We start from the raw sequence: 17,656 nt of genomic DNA on the forward strand, positions 1-17,656 counted from the left end.
TGCCCGCTGATAAGGGCCAGGGCAGCTAGGGCAGGCCTTTCTGATAACTGGCCTGGGCAGCCATCAGGGCTGAGCCCGGCGGGCCTCCGGGCTGTACAGGAGCCCTGGGGCAAGGGCCTGCGAGGTTTACCCTGAGGACAATGGGGCTGCCACAGAGTGCTGGCGTGGAGAGAGCCGCGAGGTCGGAGGCGTGGAGGAAGTGGTGGGCGCTGGAGACCCTCCAGTGGGCCTTGGCGGTCTTGAGGGTCGCTTCCTGCTCACCGCGGGCAAGGATGAGGACGGCCGGAGCAGGGTCCACGAGGGAAGCGTAGAGGCCGGGGAGCAGGAAAGGCGCACGTGCGTCAGGCCCGCCCCACGCCCAGGTCCGCCCCAGACCTCCGCCCGCTCAGCCGGCCCAGCCGGGGGGCGTGTCCGGCGGCTCCGCGGCGCCCCGCCCCTGGCCCTGGCCCCGCCCCCGCCCGCCCCCCGCCGCGCAGGCCCCGCCCCCGCCGCGCGCGCCCGCCCGAATCCCAGCGCCCGGCGGTCGTGGGCGGTGCGGCCGCCCCGCCATGGCGCATAAAACCGCGGGCCGCCTGCCGGGCTGCTCCTCCGCACACCGCCGAGCGGGGCCCGCCGAGCCGCTGCCGCGCGAACCCGGAGTCCCCGGCTCTGTCGCCCCCGCCGCCGTCCCCCCGGGCGCTCAGACATGGGCGGCCGTGCCAGAGCGCGCCGGGCGGCCGCGGGGCTGGGCGTCGTGGGGCTGCTGTGCGCCGTGGTGGGCGCCGTGTTGATCGCCGCCGTGCCCCCGCTCATCAGGCAGATGGTGCTCAAGGTGGGTGAGGCGCCGGGCGGGGCGGCGGAGGGGATGCCTGGGGGTCGCCCTGGAGGGCCGCCGCGGGTCCTGACCTCGCTCTAAGCACTCCAGGGCCCACAGCGGGTCAGCAGTGCGACCGTGCTGTCCAGGGCGCCCCTCCCCACGGCGGCCGCGGGACTGCTCGAGCCCAGGGCGCCCTCCGTGCTGGGTTCTGTGCGCGCCAGTGGGTGCCCGGGTGGGCGCTCGGCCAGGCACCCTCCCCACCAAGCCGCTCCCGCGCCCCCGCCCCTCCCCCGCCGCCCTCCTGGGGCAGCCTGGAGGCCTAAGCCGCTTTTCTTCCCGGATTCCCACCGAGCCAGGCAGGCAGGCACCCGCCCAAGGCCTTCTGGGTACACACGGCCTGAGGTCTCGCCTCTGCCCCCAACCCTGCCCATCGCTGATTGCCCTTTCAGCGCGGTCAGCTGGCCAGCAGAGGCCACCCTGTGCCCTGGGCACCTGCTGAGTGCGGCGCCGTGGTTGGCAGGACGTCACGTGGGCACTCCAAGCTGGGGGCGCAGGTGCCTGGGTGGGGTCCCGAGGCCCCGCTTTTGCAAAGATGCAGCCGGGCACAGCTGGGGCGATGTGGACTTGTCCCGCGAGTGGAGGCTTTTCCTCTGGACACTGCTGCCTGAGCTGCCCTCCTGTGGGTGTCCTGTCCCTGCCGCGCCGCGCACAGTGGAGGCCGTGAGTGCACGCGGGACTCCCCTGCGTGGGCCCGGCCGGCGCACTCCTCCCAAGCTCTCTGGCTGAGCAGTTATCTGATTCATCTTGGTCACACCGTGCCTTTTCTTGGTTTGACAAATCCTGTCTCGCTGGGTCCCCGTCGCCTAACTTATGGGACGGGTGCCTCCGTGGGTGGTGACGTTGCCTCCGGGGATGGCGGGAAAAGCCCTTGCGCTGGAGCGCAGCACTGCCGGCGTCTGGGAGCCGAGCCAGAGCGTTATCTCGGCGCAGCCTTGTGTCTGTGGCCTCACCGGCCCTCCCCGCGTGTCCACGGTGCGTTCTCGGCTGTGCCTTGCCCGCCCCCGGGGAGGCTCTCCCTCAGGTGGTGCCTGTGCACACAGCGCCTGTGACCTGTGCACACAGCACCTGGTGTCCTGGGTCAGGCGTGGGGGCGGCAGGAGGCTTGGCAGCCCCGCCATTCTTGGCCGGCGGCGTCGGGATGTTTTCACTCTCAGGCCGTGGATCAGGTTGAGGGTGTCGGTGGTGAGCGTGTGTGTGCGTGTGTGTGCATGTGTGTGTGCGACGCACATGCACAGCCGGATTTCCCCACCGCTCCTCCGGGTGCCAGGGAGGAGCACCACAGCACCCCCGGGTCTCCCGAGCTCCCGGCTGGAAGCTCAGCTCCCGCCGGGCCTTGGCGGGAGCGGCTCAAGGCGATTGGTGTGGGGCTGAGTGGCGTGAAGGTGGCAGGGGAGGAAGCCACGCCCCCTGCCCTTGCCCACCACGGCCGCCTCCCGAGGAAGAAGCCAGTCTGTGTGCACCAGGGCGGGGGGAGCCTGCCCGCCGGCGTGGGCTCAGGCTGTGTGCGTCCATCGGCACATTGAATGGCAGGCCTTGTGCTTTGGCTTTGATTTTTTTTTTCTTTTTGGCTAATTCAATAAATTCGTATATAAAAGATGTGAATATCAGCTTGTTAAAAAAAAGTCACATGGAGAAACGGGAAAGTTCCCCTCAGTCCCTCCATCATCCGCGCGTCTCTCCAGACCTTTGTCGGGAGCGTGTACGGATACACACCAGTGCAAACAGCTGATTTTCCATGCGGAGTTATTGGGAGGCAGCGAGACAGAGAGAGCTGTCATTTGGTTCACCCCCCCAATGCCGGTGCCAGCCGCGACTGAGCCGAGGCTGTGGCTGGAAACCTGGAGCTCCATCCGGGTCTCCCACGTGGGTGGCAGGGACCCAAGCACTTGGGCCGTCGCCGCTGCCTCCCAGGGTGCATCAGCGGGAGCTGGAGTCAGGGCCAGGCCCTCTGCTGCGCGCTGTGGGCCTCTCAGTGCCCCCTGGGTTCCTTACGTGTAGACTGAGCTGTACTGTGTACAGGTATCCTGAAATCTGCTTTTCAGGCCTGAAACTCTTCCATGTGAGAACACAGCAGCCCCCCGCGTTTTCCCCACCACTGCGCAGAATTCCTTTGCGTGGACCCACACTTGTGCGCCTCTTCCTCTGCTCGCGGCCCATCGTCTCTCGCTAAGGACAGTAGCGGTCCTGGGACCCCGCCTCTCTGTGTGTGGGATGAACCTGTTCTCCGGGTAGACGTCTCAGTTGTGAAAGTGGGCTCAGTTTGAACTTTATTTTAAATCAACTGATTAGAAAGGCAATGAGACGCACATAGCCAGCGGGAGAGAGAGAAACCTTCAGCCGCTGGTTCACTCCCCAGATCCTGCAACAGATGGCGCTGGGCCAAAGCCGGGAGCCAGCAGCTCCGTCTGGGTCTCCCACGTGGGTGGCAGAGACCATGCACTGAGCATCGCTGCTGCGTCCCAGGGTGTGCATGAGCAGGAGCCGGGACTTGGCCCCCCGCGCTCCGATGTGGGTGCTGGCGTCTCCAGCGGCGGCTTCACCGCTGCCCCCGGTGCCGGCCCCTTGTCTGGCTCTGCATAATTATCCCAGCTGGCCCCCGAGAGCACCCCCAGCAGCCGGCTGTGGGCCTTCCCCACCCTCGTCCCTGCTGCCTGTGGATGGTCCCGGGTTCTCTCGCTCTTGGGGTTCCTCGATTTCGGGTTCCTGCCTAGGTCGGGATGCATTTTGAAAGCCGTGTTGCCTTCGGGAGCCTGGGCCCAGCTGTTCCCTGTGCCGGCCAGGCCTTGGGCCGGATATCCCACCTCTGGGCGGCAGCCCTCAGACAGGGGTTAGGTCAGCTCGGCCCGTGCCAGGCTCTGCAGTACGGGGACGTGAAGGCCCTGGGTCGATTCTTTCTCGCTGACAGCAGCCTTGTGAAAAGGCCGGCGCTGGCACAAAAAGATTTTTTTTATTTATTTCAAAGGCAGAGTTACAGAGGGGCAGAGGCAGAGGCAGAGAGAGAGAGGTCTTCCATCCGCTGGTTCACTTCCCAGATGGCCACAATGGCCGGAGCTGTGCTGATCCGAAGCCAGGAGCCAGGAGCTTCTTCCGGGTCTCCCATGCAGGTGCAGGGGCCCAAGGACTTGGGCCATCTTCTACTGCTGTCCCAGGCCACAGCAGAGAGCTGGATCAGAAGTGGAGCAGCCGGGACTCGAACCGGTGCCCCTGTGGGATGCTGGCACCGCAGCTTTACCTGCTATGCCACAGCGTCGGCCCCTCAAATAAATGCATTTTAAAAAATGTTGAAAAAACCCACGCCTGACCAAATACTACTCTGTATTTCTAATGTTAGTGTGTGTAAAAGTTTATAAAAAGGTGTGGAAGGGTGCACACCATACTGACAGTGTTGGTTCCTCTCAGGGGACGGCCCGGAGCTGTGGCCAAGCGGAACCGAGTGCCCTGTCTGATCCTTGTGCACACACAGATGTGCACACATGTGTCTGTGTATATAATGTTTACGGAGAGAATGTGTCCAGGTGATGTGTGTTTAACTAAGAATTGTAGAAGATCAGATGCAAGGCTTTCCCCCACGAGTGGCCAAATGTGTTAGACACGGACACAGGAACCCGTGGCAGAGGGGCCCGGGGATTAAGGTTGCCGAGAGAGGCGTGGGGAAGTGAGATTCCTCTCTTCTCTTTTCCCACAGTGGGGGGACAGGACGGAGGCGTGGAGCACGAGCACATGCCGCCATGACTGTGAGCCCCATGACGTCTGCTGGTGGGGGCTTGCTGTGTGCCAGGCAGGGTCGAAGCCCCTCTGTGCGTCTCATCTGTCATCGCCTTCAGTCAGGGGAACGCACCCTGGCCTTGCTGGGCCATGAGGAGACCGACCGTGTGCGGATCGGCTCCCGTGGAGCTGGGCCAGGCAGGCCGGATTTGAGGGCTAACCAGGCGTGGCCCGAGTTCTGGGTGTCCTCCAGGGAGGGCCCAGCTGGAGGGTGCTGGCCGAGGCCCCTCTGCTGCTTGGTGCACTTGCCAGGCCACCGTCTGTCCCTTCTCCCACGTCCAGGAGGGAAGCTGGGTCCCCTCTGTTGTTTTAACGCTTTATTTATTTATTTACTTGAAAAGCAGAGTTACAGAGAGAGAGAGAGAGAGAGAGAGCTTCCATCCACTGGTTCACTGGCTCTCCTCTATGGGTGGCAGGGCCCAGGTACCTGAGCCGTCACCTGCTGCCCCCCGGGGTGTGCGTTAGCAGGGGCTGGATCGAAGCAGAGCCGGGGCCCAAACCCAGGCACTCTGGTACAGGGTGCCATGTCCTAGGCGGCAACTTTCACTCCACCCTGTCTGGAGTCTGCTTCATGCCCCGGGCCAGTCTCTGCGTGCCCTTGGGTTGGCCCGTGAGATACTCTGCATCGCCGTGGGCTGCGAGTTGGCCCCGGGCCTGTCTCCCTTTCCCACCTGGACAGGCGGCACGGATGCCCAGCAGCTCCCCCTCTGGGCCAGGGTAACAAAGCCAGGCCCCTCCCACAGCAGGTGCGGCCAGTGAAGCCCTCGTGGGCGGCCTCCTCCCAGCCCAGGTCTCCCACCTGTCCCCTGGGGCCTGCTGGGGTACGTGGTCGGGACCCCCATATCTGGACGCGGTGGACGAGGCTGTGAATGTACCAGCGGTCATGGGGGGGGTGGCCTCTGTCAGAGTCGGCTGGGGTCACAGGTGTGGCCTGAGCCCATTTTGTGGCTTCCTCTTTGGTGCTTGATCCTCCTTGCTCCTGCGCGTGCGAGGCCTCCCGGGCTCCGGGCCCTGGCAGCTGCTGAGAAAGGCGGGCTAATTTTAGTGCCCTGAGTGCTTGTTTTGCTTCCTCTGTGCTGTGCCGTTGCTTCTGGCTGGCGTCACTGTGTGCGTCTCGCTATGCACACGGGGGCCTTGAGGTATGGCCGTGCGTGCTGAAGCATGTGGACAGGTGCCCACGCATGTCATCATGCCTCTCCATGCATGCACACACATGTTGCCGCGTCCACGTGTATCCGCTGGCGTGTTGCCAGGAAGGGCCATGCCTGGCACCAGCATGTGTTTGGCGTTCTTCTCCGCATTCCGGGAAGCGCTCCCCAAACCTTCCCAGAAGGTCGGCGCTGGCGTCTCCCCCATCCGCAGGAACTCCGTGAGCTCGGCTACCTGGAATCACTTCCCGCCAGCTCAGCTCACACCGGGGCTGCACGAGGGAGGCCGTAGTATGGCTCCCGTATGGGCGTCTCTGTCCGCGAGTGGGTCCTGTCCACGGGATCCCGTGTCCACCAGCACTGAGGCTCCCACGGCTGGTCCAGGAGGGGTTGTGGCTCATGGTCCTGGGAGCAGCGGCCCCGCCAGGCGTGCCCAGCCCACGCCTTTGCCCTGTCGACGCACAGGGCGCCCTGGCGTGACAAGCATGTTTACGGTGTTGAGAACTCAAAACTCAAAGTGCAAACCGAATGGAGAATCCCTTTTCTTCTCCTCCCTCCTTCCCCTCCGTCAGCCGCGACCTTGGCCTCTGTGGCCGGCACAGACGGCAACAAGAAGGACACAGAAGGCGCCACTCAAGGGCCGGGGGCGGGCCCCCTGCAGGTTCCCGGCGGATGTCTTCCAGCCCCGGGTCGGACCCGGAGCTGCGGCCGAGGCGCAGCGGCCTCCATTGTCTTGTTCCTCTTCCCTCCCTGCACAGGGGCTTCTTCCTGTTCACTGAGTGCCCCGTGCCGGGCAGGGGAAGGAACGGGGCCGCCCCACCCTGCTCGTTTCCTGGCATTTTGGGTGAAGGTCTTCCACCCTGTCTGGAAGCTTCTGGAAGGACCTGAGCCGCGTTAGATGTCGGCCCTCCTGGCTTCCTCCCGCCCTGCTGGCCGCCCTCGGCCTCGTCTGCCGCCCCTTGGCTCGCTGTTCTCCTGCTGTTAGGGTGTCCCCAGGCCACCCCTGGGTGAGCTCACCCAGGCTCACGTGTTCAGCGCCGCCTGGGTCCTTGCTGCCCCTCCCTAATGGTGTCCCTGGGCCCAGCCCTGTCCCCTGAACTGCAGCCCCCTGCTCCCCTTCTCCCCACCCCCGCCAGACCTTGGCCAAGGCCCCTCCGTGGGCAGCAGCAGAGGCCCTGGCCTTGCGCTGCCCTCTGCTTCCCGCACCGGACCCTCGGGACCGACTCTGGCCTCGTCTGCGACTCCTGTACCGGTTTCCACCCTGGTCCCAGGCACTGGTGACTGTCCCCCAGGTCCCCGCACCTGCCTCTTCTCTGACCTCGCTGCGTCCACTCTGGCTGTCCCATGGGTCCACTCAGTGCCGTGGCTGCAGGGACCCTGTTCAAGCTGCAGCGAGGCCGCCATCTTCTGTGCTCAGAGCCCCCCTGTGGCCCCCGGGAGGCCTGCACCATCGGCCCCGACACCTTTCTCGCTGGGTCTGTCCCCTTCCTCCCACGCTGGCCCCGCCCTCCCACAGCCACTTGGCAGGCACCGCGCCCCCTGTCCTGCCCCCGCTCCCTTGCGTCTGGGGGCAGACCCTGCTCACACACAGACGCCACCCTGGCCTGCCTTCACCACTGTAGGCCCCCACCCCATGCTCCTAGTCCTGCTGACCCCCGTGAGCACCATGATGACACGAGACCTCCCTGTTCCTCCCTGTCGCCGTCCGCTTTTCCCCACACACACGGGGCCACGAGGCCGGGGCCTTCCTGCTGTCCAGCGCCGCGTCCCGGGCCCCGGGAACCCCGCACGGCTTCGGAGCTGCAGGATTCCCTGAGCGCATGAGTGGGGCTGGCAGACGGGTTGCTGTATGGGAGACCCGTGGCCCACGGTGGGGTGTGGTCCTCCCCGGGGCGTGGCGGGGCCTGCCGCAGCCACCACCCTGCCTCTCGTGGGCAGCTGCTGGCGCTTTGTCCTAGGCTGCCTGCTCTGCCTGTTCACACTTCTCCACCCTCAGGGCCCCATGGAAGCCACAGTGCTCTTTACAACGTGCGAATCGGCATCTGGTCTACCTGCCCCAGCTGTGTGAGTCCCCTCTCCCAGGGCCCTGTCTTGTGGGCCTTTCCCTTCGACGGGTCTTCCTTGTTCCCGTCTCAGGGCCTTTGCGCGTGCTGTTCCTGCCGCCTGAAATGCCTTTCTCCCCTGGCTCTTGTGTGTTTCAGCTCACGTGTCCCCTCTTGAACCAGACACGGCCCGGCCACCCCCTCGTCGGCCCCGTCTGTGTTACAGCTTCCTGTATGGTTCCCTCCCGGGCCTTTGGCTTTCTCTGAGGTCGGCTCGTTCACCTGCTTGAGGGTCCATGAGGACCTTGTCTGTCTCCTTCCTGATGCTTCCAACTTGGGGGTGCTTGGCTGGGGGGGGCCCTGCCTGGGTGGGACTCTGGGGGTCCCCAGAGGTGTGGGCCATGGCGCAGGCCCCTTGGGTTCCACGCTGGCCCTGACCCCTGTGCCTCACTTCCCAGGCCGGCCTCCCGTGGCTGTCATGAGCCCCCCGAGGCCTGGATCCCCAGGACGCACCCTTGGGTCCCGGGCCTGGGCCTGGCGTGCCCGCTCTGTGGCCAGTGCCCCCTTTCTACTCCGCAGCCTGGGTGCTGCCCCGGCACTTCCTGGCCCAGTGTGACGGCAGAGCGGCTGGAAGGCGCCCAGGGTCACAAGGCGGGGATCAAGGCCGTCTGTGGGGTGTGGGCCATCACCTGGCATGGGGGTGGATAAATGCGCAGGGGCCGAGGGAGGCGCAGGGCGGGGTCTGGGCACCTCCGTCTGCCCCCCGGGAGCAGAGGAGCTCCAGGGTCCAGCAGGCCTCTCGGGCTGGGCAGGGCTGCCCACCTGCTGCCCCCCAGGTTCCTTCCCTGTCCCATTTTCTCGTCCCTGCCCCGGGAGCCCAGGGGCTGCCGTCAGATGCCCATACCCTTTCGGCTGCCAGTTCACAAAACATGACTTCCATTTTATTTTGAAAGGCAGAGAGAGCGCGTGAGCTTGATCTCCCATCTCCTGGTTCATTACCCAGGTGCTCACAGCAGCAGCTGGGCGGGGTCAGGAGCCAGAACCCGATCTGCATCTCCTACATGGGTGGCAGGGACACACCTGCTGCTCCCAGGTGCCCTCAGCAGGGCTCTGGATTGGGAGCAGGGCAGCTGGAGCCCAGGCACTCCTGATGGGATGTGGGGGGGTGTCTGAAGCAGGTCTCAACCGCCCCGGCAAACGCCGCCCCCACCTGCCTGCGCCGTGCTCTGTCACCTGCCCGCTCGGAATCACAGCACCGGTGACAGGGACCAAGGGGGTCCGCAGTACAGCGTCCAGCCCGGCCGGGTTCAAGAACCACAACGTCTTCCTGTTTGTACACGCGCTCCAGCCGGGGGTCCCTCCCCTCCGAGGCCTGGCGTTCGTTCCGCAGCACGGCAGGGAGAACCGGCTGCCTGGGAGTCTCCCGGGAGGTCCCGAGGGCAGGGAACCTTCCCTGGGAGCGCGAAGAGTAAGCAGAGCCTCCCGCAGTGGCTGGGAAAGTCACGGGTGAGCGTGTGGGCTCTCGGCGGCTGGAGTTCAGTGCTGGGCTCGGCCCTGTGGCTGCGCTGCGGTGCTGGTCCCGTGGCCGTGTCCAGCCCAGGGAGGGCAGCGAGGGACCCGCGTGGGGCTGGGGCAGCTGGCTGGCGGGGGAAAGGGTGACCAAAGCAACAGGGGGCCCGTGGCCACGCCCCCCCCCCCCCCCCCGGCGTGGCCTCGCTCTCGCCTGCTGCTGCTGGGTTATTTGGTGCTGAGTCTGCGACCCCTCAGGAGGTGGGGGATCATCAGCTCATTGTTTTCAAGGGGGCAGATCCAAACTCTCGGATCCTTAGATCTGGACCCAGCCGGGCCTCGCTCAGTTGTCTTTTGTTTTTCCTTTGAGGAAACCAGAACCTGGAGGGAGCAGGGTTTACTCAAGGCCACGGCCGTCGTTAGCAGCAGTTCCTGGCTGGGCCTGGGCCTGGGCCGGGGAGCAGGGAGCTGGGCGGAGGCACCCGGGAGAGGAATTGGAGGGGCTGGGTGGATGCGGCAGGAAGTCATTCGCCAGTGACCTTCGGTCTGTGTCCCCTGGGGCCACTTCCACCTCTGCCCGCTCACACCCCGGCCGCAGCACAGCCAGGAGGTGCAGCTGACGGAGACGGACAGGCGTCAGGGCCAGGCTGTGTGCTGAGCCCTGGGGGTGGGCACTTGGGGCCAGGCAGGGAGCCCAGGACTCAGTGGCCCCCGGGAGACCCCGGCCGGCCACAGCAGCGGAGGAGCCGGCCGTGTGCTGTGAGGCACCCGGGCTCACGGGTTGGCAGCAGTGCCCACTCGGAGCCTGGCAGAGAGTGGAGCCCTGCTGTGGGGCCTGGGCGCACCCCGCTGTACCTGGTGTGGGGGAGGGGGCACGCTCTGTGCTGAGTGAGTCCCTGCCCGAGAGGCCTGGGCAGAGCGCCTGCCGGGGTCTGGCAGTTCTCGGGCCCCCAGCGCCGGGCTGCCAGCAGCGTGGGTGGGCTGGAGCCTGTGCTCCCAGGAAGGCGGGCGCCCTGGCAGGAGTGCCACGACCCGGCTGGGGGTCTTCAGGAAGTGCCTTCCCTCTCTGGACCACAAGGAAGGTGGAGGAGCCGGTGTGTGCCCGGCGCTTACAGTAGCAATTGGCAATTCTCGCCTCCATGTAGCAATCGGCAGTTCTCGCCTCCACGCTTGTGGCTTCCGCCGCCGGCACCCAGACCCTGTGCAGGCTTTGCTGCCGCCAAGCTTCGCGGTCCCCTGGGATCACCCGGTGACCACAGGCCGGGCTGGGTGGGACCTAGTTGCGTCCTGGGCTGTGGCCCCCGGGAGCCGTGGCAGAGCCACGTGCACAGTGGCTCAGTGTGTGTGCTTCCTACCCCGCTGCTCCGGCTACGGGGCGTTCATTTCGGATTGCGGGAGCACGCGGTTCTCGTCCCGGCTCCCTGTCCCCGGTGCTGAACTTCGAGTCCCTTGTAGATGCGTGGACTTGGGACAAGGACGTTCTTCGGGAGCGTTCGAGGTCATTGACAGCCTTCATCTGGTGCCCGGCTTGCGTTTCGGTGCCTCCTGCCTGCAGCAGTGCCTGCACGGTGCTTTGGGTTCGGGTGGTCGGGTCAGCGTCCGTCCGAGGCCGGCTGCCTCGCCGGCTTTGCCTGCTCGGTCCAGGCCACCCTGCAGCCCTCTGTGCCGGCCGGTGTTTTGGCAGGATGCTCCTCCCTTGGATTTGGCCAATTGCTCCTCCTGGAGTAGACCCCACACAAAAGCCTCCTTGTGTGGGTTGGGGGCGGGGAGAGCTGACCTGGCTGAGCCATGGGCGTCTGTCCCCACCCACAGCAGCCCCGGACCCCAGGGCGCATCTGACCCCTGGCCTGCACAAGCCATGCCCTTCCCCCTGCCCCGACTGCTTCCTGCATCTCCCGCTCTGATCCTCGGCCTTTGTGTGAGGCGGGCCCATCCTTGCCAGGACCGGGCTGGCGGAGGTGGGGAGCCGAGGCAGTGCCGGGGGGGAGGCTTCTCCCCATTTTGCCCACCCCTGCCTGGCCCCAGTCCCGCTGTAAACCCCGTGCCAGGTCACCCTGGCCAGATCTGGCCTTCGGGCAGTGGGGGAAGGGCGCACCGCCCCTCGGGGCGCTCCTGGCGGCATGGGGAGCAGGCCTTGGGATTTCTCTCTGGGGTCTGTTCCCAGACTGTGCGCGCTGCCCGCGGCGGCCTCTGACTTCACACTTTCACCCCAGAGTCTGGTTTCTTGTTATTGTGAAATATGATGCAACACCAGGAGAGACGCACACGGTTAAAGCCGGCGCCCACGAGAACACGCGTGCCATCGCCCCCCGGCGGCCCTGCAGGGGAGACTGCCCGTTTCTTTGTTAAGATTGGTCGACTGATTTATTTGAAAGGCAGAGTGGCAGGGAGAGAGAGAGATCTTTGCCTGCTGATTCACGGCCCAAATGCCTGCAACAGCAGGGCTGCGCCAGGCTGAAGCCAGGAGCCAGGAACCCGCCCCGGGTCTCCCACGTGAGTGGCAGAGGCCCGAGTACTTGGGCCATCACCTAGGCACACAAGCAGGGAGCTGGATTGGGGCGGAGGAGCCAGGACTGGAACTGATGCTGGGATGTGGGATGCCGGCCTCCTAAGTGATGGCGTAGCCCGCTGTGCCGCGAACGCCGGTCCCTGCTTTGCTTTCTTTCCTTAGCGTCTGTTGCCAAGCACTGCATTTCCGTTCTTCTGTGCAGGGGCCCTGGGGCCGTGTGTGCCGGTGCTCCTTGGAGTCCCTGGCCTCTCTGGTCTCCTGTGTGTCCCTCCTTCCCTTCCTGGCACTGTCCCCTGCATGGCTGTGTCCTGGGCTGTGGACGTGTCCTTGTCCCGCGTGCAGTGCTGGCAGCCTGCACGCACGGCAGTGGACGGGGTCTGAGTCCCGGCCCTGCCTCTGGCCGTGAGACCTTGGGCCGCTCGCTGAGCTCTGGGCCGGGCAGGCGTCTCGGTCCGCAGGGCTGCCTTGCCTTACTTTCTCGCAGTGTGAAGGCAGGGCTGGTTCCTCCCAGCGCCTCTCCCCTCAGCTGGCACCTTCCCCCGGGGCCTCCTGGGGCCGCCTCTTCACACAGACACCTGCTGACCTCTGAGCGTCCTGCTCTGCTCACCGGGACCAGGGCCCGTCCTCGTCCCCTCATTTTAACTCAGTCCCCTGGTTCAATGCCCTGTGTCCTAACCAGCAGACAGGTCTGCGGCACTGGGGGTGGGGCCTTCAGTGTGTGGGGGGACGCAGCGTATCTGTTACAGATAGAAGCCTGCTTTCCTGCGGGGTGGAGGTGGAGACAAGCGAGCTCAGAGGTGGCAGGTACGTTGGCCCTGCCTGGGCTGGGCGTTTCAGGGACGGCTGCCCTGGGCTGTGGCACCATAGCTTGTGTCACCTTCCCTAGTGCCGCCTCTGGGCTTTTTTTTTTTTTTTTAATTTTTTTTATTTGACAGGCAGGGTTAGACAGTGAGAGAGAGAAAGGTCTTCCTTCCGTTGGTTCACCCCCCAAATGGCCACCACGGACAGCGCTACGCCAATCTGAAGCCAGGAGCCAGGTGCTTCCCCCTGGTCTCCCATGTGGGTGCAGGGGCCCAAGCACTTGGGCCATCCTCCACTGCCTTCCCAGGCCACAGCAGAGAGCAGGACTGGAAGAGGAGCAACCAGGACTAGAACCCGGCGCCCACATGGGATGCTGGTGCTGCAGGTGGAGGATTAACCAAGTGAGCCACGGAACCGCCCCCCCCCCTTTTTTTTTAAGATTTTAGTTATTTATTTGAAAGGTGGAGTTAGAGAGAGGGAGAGAGAGAGAGATCTCCCATCTGCTGGGTCACTCCCCAAATGGCCCCATTGGCTGGGACTGGGCAGGTCCAAAGCCAGGAGCTTCTTCCGGGTCTCCCACGCAGGTGCAGAGGCCCGAGCGCTTGGGCCATCTTCCACTGCTTTCCCAGGCCATAGCAGGGAGCTGGATCAGAAGTGGAGCAGCCAGGACTTGAACTGGTGTCCATATGGATGCTGGCGCCACAGTGGCTCAGCCGCTTGCTGTACAGTGCCGGCCTCTCTCACCCGTCTGGTGGTGCCAGCACGGTCGCTCCTCTGGCAGCCGTGATGCCGGCCTTTGGTGGCAGCTGCAACCCTTGGCGCTCCTTGGTTTGTGGACCCAGCACCGCCATCTCGGTCTGCGTCCTCCTGGGCGGCCCCTCCCTCCGTTTCTTACAGAGACGACGTCCCTGGCTTCTGGGCCCACCCTGCATCCGGGATGACGTTGTCCGGAGAGTCTCTGCTTGACGTCCTCTGCAGAGACTCTGCTTTCAGATGAGGTCACCTTTCGAGGTCCCAGGTGGACATGGATTTGGAGGGGAAGCTTGTCAAGCCAGCTCAGGGCATGCGTGTGCACACACATGTTCATGTGTGTTCATGTGTGCACACGTGTGCGTGTGACCGATCCTTGGGCCTGCAGAACCTTGCTTTCAAATTCAGGTCCCTTGGGTTCTGTGGCAACTCCTGCCGAGCACCACCACAGGTGGAGCCCTAGAAAACGAGGCCAAATGCAGCCGCTCTGGCTGTTCCGGAAACTCGGGCGCCCCGGGCAGGTGTGCTCGGCGGGGCACAGACAGCCAGGTGACATCACAGGCCAGACCGGGAGCATAAAACAGGGACGTGGGCACAGACGTTTAAGGCACATACGGGGCACTCGACCCCTGGAGGCCCACGTGGCGCTGTGGCCCCGGCCCCCACCCGTCTCTGCTCAGGGCCCACCTCGGTTGGCGGCTCCTCGACGATCTCTCCTGGGAAGAACACGGCCTCCTCCTGTTACTTCCTGCGCCCTTGCCCGGCACACGGCACACGCGGGCACGTGCTCCCTGGCTTTTCCCGCCTGGCTTGGCGCTCGATGGCTCTGAGAGCCCACGTTCTGGCCGTGGCTCACCCTGACCTTGGCCTTGCCCTGCCCTGCTAGCTTGGCAAAGGACACAGCTGGGACGGGTTGGGAGGGTGTGTGCCCGGGAAGCCCCCTCTGGGCCATCAGGGCCATTCCAAACAATGTCCTCGAGCTGGAAACACCTGCGTGCCTTCCGGAGCTTTCTCGGGGGACGCGTTTGTTGCCAGGGCTGGTGGAGCAAATGGCCTTGGCAGCTGCAAGTGACAGAAGTGAATTATCTCGGCGCCGTGGACCAGTGTCCACAGGGCGGCCTCCCTCCCTCCAGCAGCTCGGGGGTGGGGGCCGGCTTCTTGCAGCTTTGGGGGGCTGCGGCAGCTGCCTGGCTATGACCGCATCCCTGTCCCGCCTCCGTCTCCTGTGGCCTCTCCTCGGGCCTGAGCTCACGAGGGCACCATCAGCACGGTTAGCCCCCTCCTCCGAGGCCGGGCACGTGCGCAGCCCCTGCAGGAAGGGTGTTCGTGAGCGAGTGCCCGCCGTGCACCGGCCCCCGTGCTGCGTGGGCCACGGGCCACAGCTCACGAGATCTGGACACCAGCACAGTGGAGGCACGCAGGCTCAAAGGGACCTGCCTGAGCTCATGGCAGGGAGAGAGGCCCTGCCTCCTCTTACCCGTGTCCAGAGGCTGCCCTGGGCCTAGCCGCAGCTGTGTTCAGTTTGGCCCGTGCCATTACTTTAATTGTTTTAAAGAGTTATGTATTTTTCTTGAAAGTCACAGTTACACAAAGAGAGGAGAGGCAGAGAGAGAGAGAGAGAAAAAGAGAGAGAGAGAGGTCTTCCATCTGCTGGTTCACTCCCCACATGGCCACAACAGCCAGAGCTGCGCTGATCCGAAGCCAGGAGCCAGGAGCCTCCTCTGGGTCTCCCATGTGGGTGCAGGGGCCCAAGGACTTGGGCATCTTCCACTGCTTTCCCAGGTCACAGCAGAGAGCTGGATCAGAAGTGGAGCAGCCGGGACTTGAGCCGGCACTGCAGGTGGTGGCTTTACCTGCTACACCATGGCGCCGGCCCTGACCCATGCCATTACTGAAATGAAAATTGAGTTGGTTGCCTGTGTTTCCAGACTGCCGTCTAGTCAAGCTGGGGGGGGGGGGTCACGCAGGGGCAGAGCGCGGCCCCTGTGCCCCATGGCTGAGCCGTGCGGCCGCCCCGTGCCTAGCCTCCTCTGTGAGAAGGGGCTGGTACCAGCCCAGCCTCACAGGGCTGTTGCTGCAAGGGGCACACAAACAGGAAACGTGTTGGCGCTTGGTGCGTGTCCAGCAGCCATCGTGGGCGGCGAGGGCCTGGCAGGCACCACTGCCCGTGCCTGTGGATTCCCGGTCAGTCCCTGGGGGCCGTGGGAGGTCCTGGGCCGTAGTTTGCCTCCTGCCTCGGTGTCCTCGTGTGACGGAGCTGGTGACGGTGAAGTGAGCAAGCAAACACCGTTTTTCTGACTGTAGTTCTTAGCACAGTATGGGGGCGTGGGCTGGGGAGAAACGGGCCCACGCACTAGCCTAGCCACTGCCTCGGGCAGCGCCGTGGTGTCCCCGCGCTGCTGTGTGGCCCCTGCTCTGAGGTGTGGTCCTGGGGGCGGGCTCAACGTGTGCTGTCAGGCTGCTGTAGGGGTCCCGTGAGCGAAGCACTGCCCGCCCGCCCGCCCGCCCGCCACAGGTGCCAGCCCCGCAGGCCTTGTCCTGGTGATGACTGGAGTCCCTGACAGCAGGGGAGACCCCGCCTGAGTTGGGGGCCTTGGGGCGGGCGGCGTGGGCGGCGTGGCTGACCTCACCGCTCCCCATGCTCCCACATCTGCCGTGAGTGTCCTGGGAGCAGATACGTGGCTGGCAGTTGCCAAGGCCACCTGTGGGGGGGGGGGGGCTAGCGGTGACAGTGGCACAGCGAGAGGCCTTGAAGGCTGCAGCACCAGCCGTCTGGCTCGGCTGCCGGCCCTGGCCGCGCGGGCCTCAGGTGTCCCTGCCCTGCACAGGCTCCGGCTGCGTGCTCTCCGGCCCCCGCCGACAGCCGCACTTGGCACCTTGCGTCCGTCTCCAGCTGTGTCCTTGTCGCTCCCACAAGGGCTCGGGTGGTCACCCCATTTTACAGATGGGGCAGGCTCCAGTGCTGGGTCCACTCTGGCCAGTGGTTGGAGAACCACTCCCAGCACCGTCCACTGTGCAAGCACTGGCCCTGGGCGTCGTGCTGCTGTTGGAGCAGAGCTGTGGGCAGGAGAGCGGGTCCTGGCACAGCAGCCGCCCTGGCCCACGAGGGACGGGTCCTGGGCAGGCACAGAGGGGCCGAGTCGGGGGAGGAGCTCAGAAGGGCGGCCCCTAAGGAGGAGCCAGGCAGGGGCACAGCCGTGCAGAGGCACCATGGAGAGGGGCAGGGGCTTGGGCAGAAGCGATGGGGAGCAGGGAGAGGGCCCCTGGGGGAGTCTGAGGGCCCCTGGGGGAGTCTGAGGGCCCCTGGGCGAGTTTAGCTTTTGTGTTCCCTCGGGAGTCGCGTCCCCAGGCCAGGGGGAGCCGTGGTCCGGGCCGGGTCTCAGAGCCGCTGGCTACGGTGGGGAGAAGCCAGGGTGCAGGTGAGGGACCAGCGAGGGGGCGGGGCGGCCGGCAGGGGTGGGAGAAGGGCATGGCTTTGCGGGGTGCTGTGGGTGTGGGTGGGATACTGGGGGAGAGGCGGGCGGCGCGGGCCCTCCGCCCCACAGCGGAAGCTCACAGCGGGGCAGCGCCGGAGGAGGGCACGGGGTACCTCGGGCCGGGAGGTGCCGGCGATTCGTCCGCGCGCCGGTCAGATCGGAGGATGCCGGAGGGGGAGGGGTGCAGCGTCCTGAGCACGGGATGGGGGCGCCAAGCTTTCCGTGGCGCCGTCGCCAGAGCCGCCTGGAGCGGTCAGGGTGTCGGGGCCGGAGCGGGCTAGGGAGCAGGAGTGTTTGTCGAAGGGCTGCAGGGCTTTGGTGCGCGAAGATTCCGTGAGTGTGTGGCAGCGAGCGTGGCCCAGCACGGTACACGTGAAACGGCAACACGGGTCCCCGCTCCGCGATGTGTGTTGTGCACGGCTGAGACCAGGCCGAAAGAATCAGGCAAGGCGCCAGGAGGCAGCCGGAGCCGGTCCCGCCCTCCTGGTGGCAGGAGACGGTGGCTGCAGTGTAGACAGTACAGCGGGCACAGCCCGTTGACCACGGTCAAATTCCAACCCACCGGGCCTCTTGCAAAAGACAGAGCCTTTGAAGGCCTGCCAGGCCCGCGCCGCTGTTGCCCCGTGGTGCACGGCCTTGGCGAGCCTCCCGTGCCATGTTGGCTGGGGCCGGTGGCGAGCCGAGGAAGCTCAGACCAGCGGTGAGGCCTGGGTCACCTCGTTCACTGCCCCAGTGGGGGAAGGCACCAGCTGGCATGGTCTCCGAGTGGCCGATTGGGGCCCTGGGCAGAGGCAGCAGAG

At 65.5% G+C, this 17,656-nt stretch overlaps 1 protein-coding gene across 2 annotated transcripts in view; it reads left to right on the top strand.

Moving 5' to 3' along the window:
- The first annotated feature begins 525 nt into the window (after positions 1-525).
- SCARB1 (scavenger receptor class B member 1) overlaps positions 526-17,656 on the top strand; it is a 51,964-nt gene continuing 34,833 nt past the window's right edge. The window contains exon 1 of one of the 2 annotated variants that reach the window (XM_070065680.2): positions 526-811. In XM_070065680.2, coding sequence (XP_069921781.1) covers positions 686-811 — 126 coding nt within the window. In that variant the 5' untranslated portion in view covers positions 526-685. 2 annotated transcript variants of the gene reach the window in all.

The sequence above is a fragment of the Oryctolagus cuniculus genome, chromosome 21 (assembly GCF_051225735.1).
Source record: "Oryctolagus cuniculus isolate XC-2025 breed Fujian yellow rabbit chromosome 21, ASM5122573v1, whole genome shotgun sequence".
Lineage (NCBI taxonomy): Eukaryota > Metazoa > Chordata > Mammalia > Lagomorpha > Leporidae > Oryctolagus > Oryctolagus cuniculus.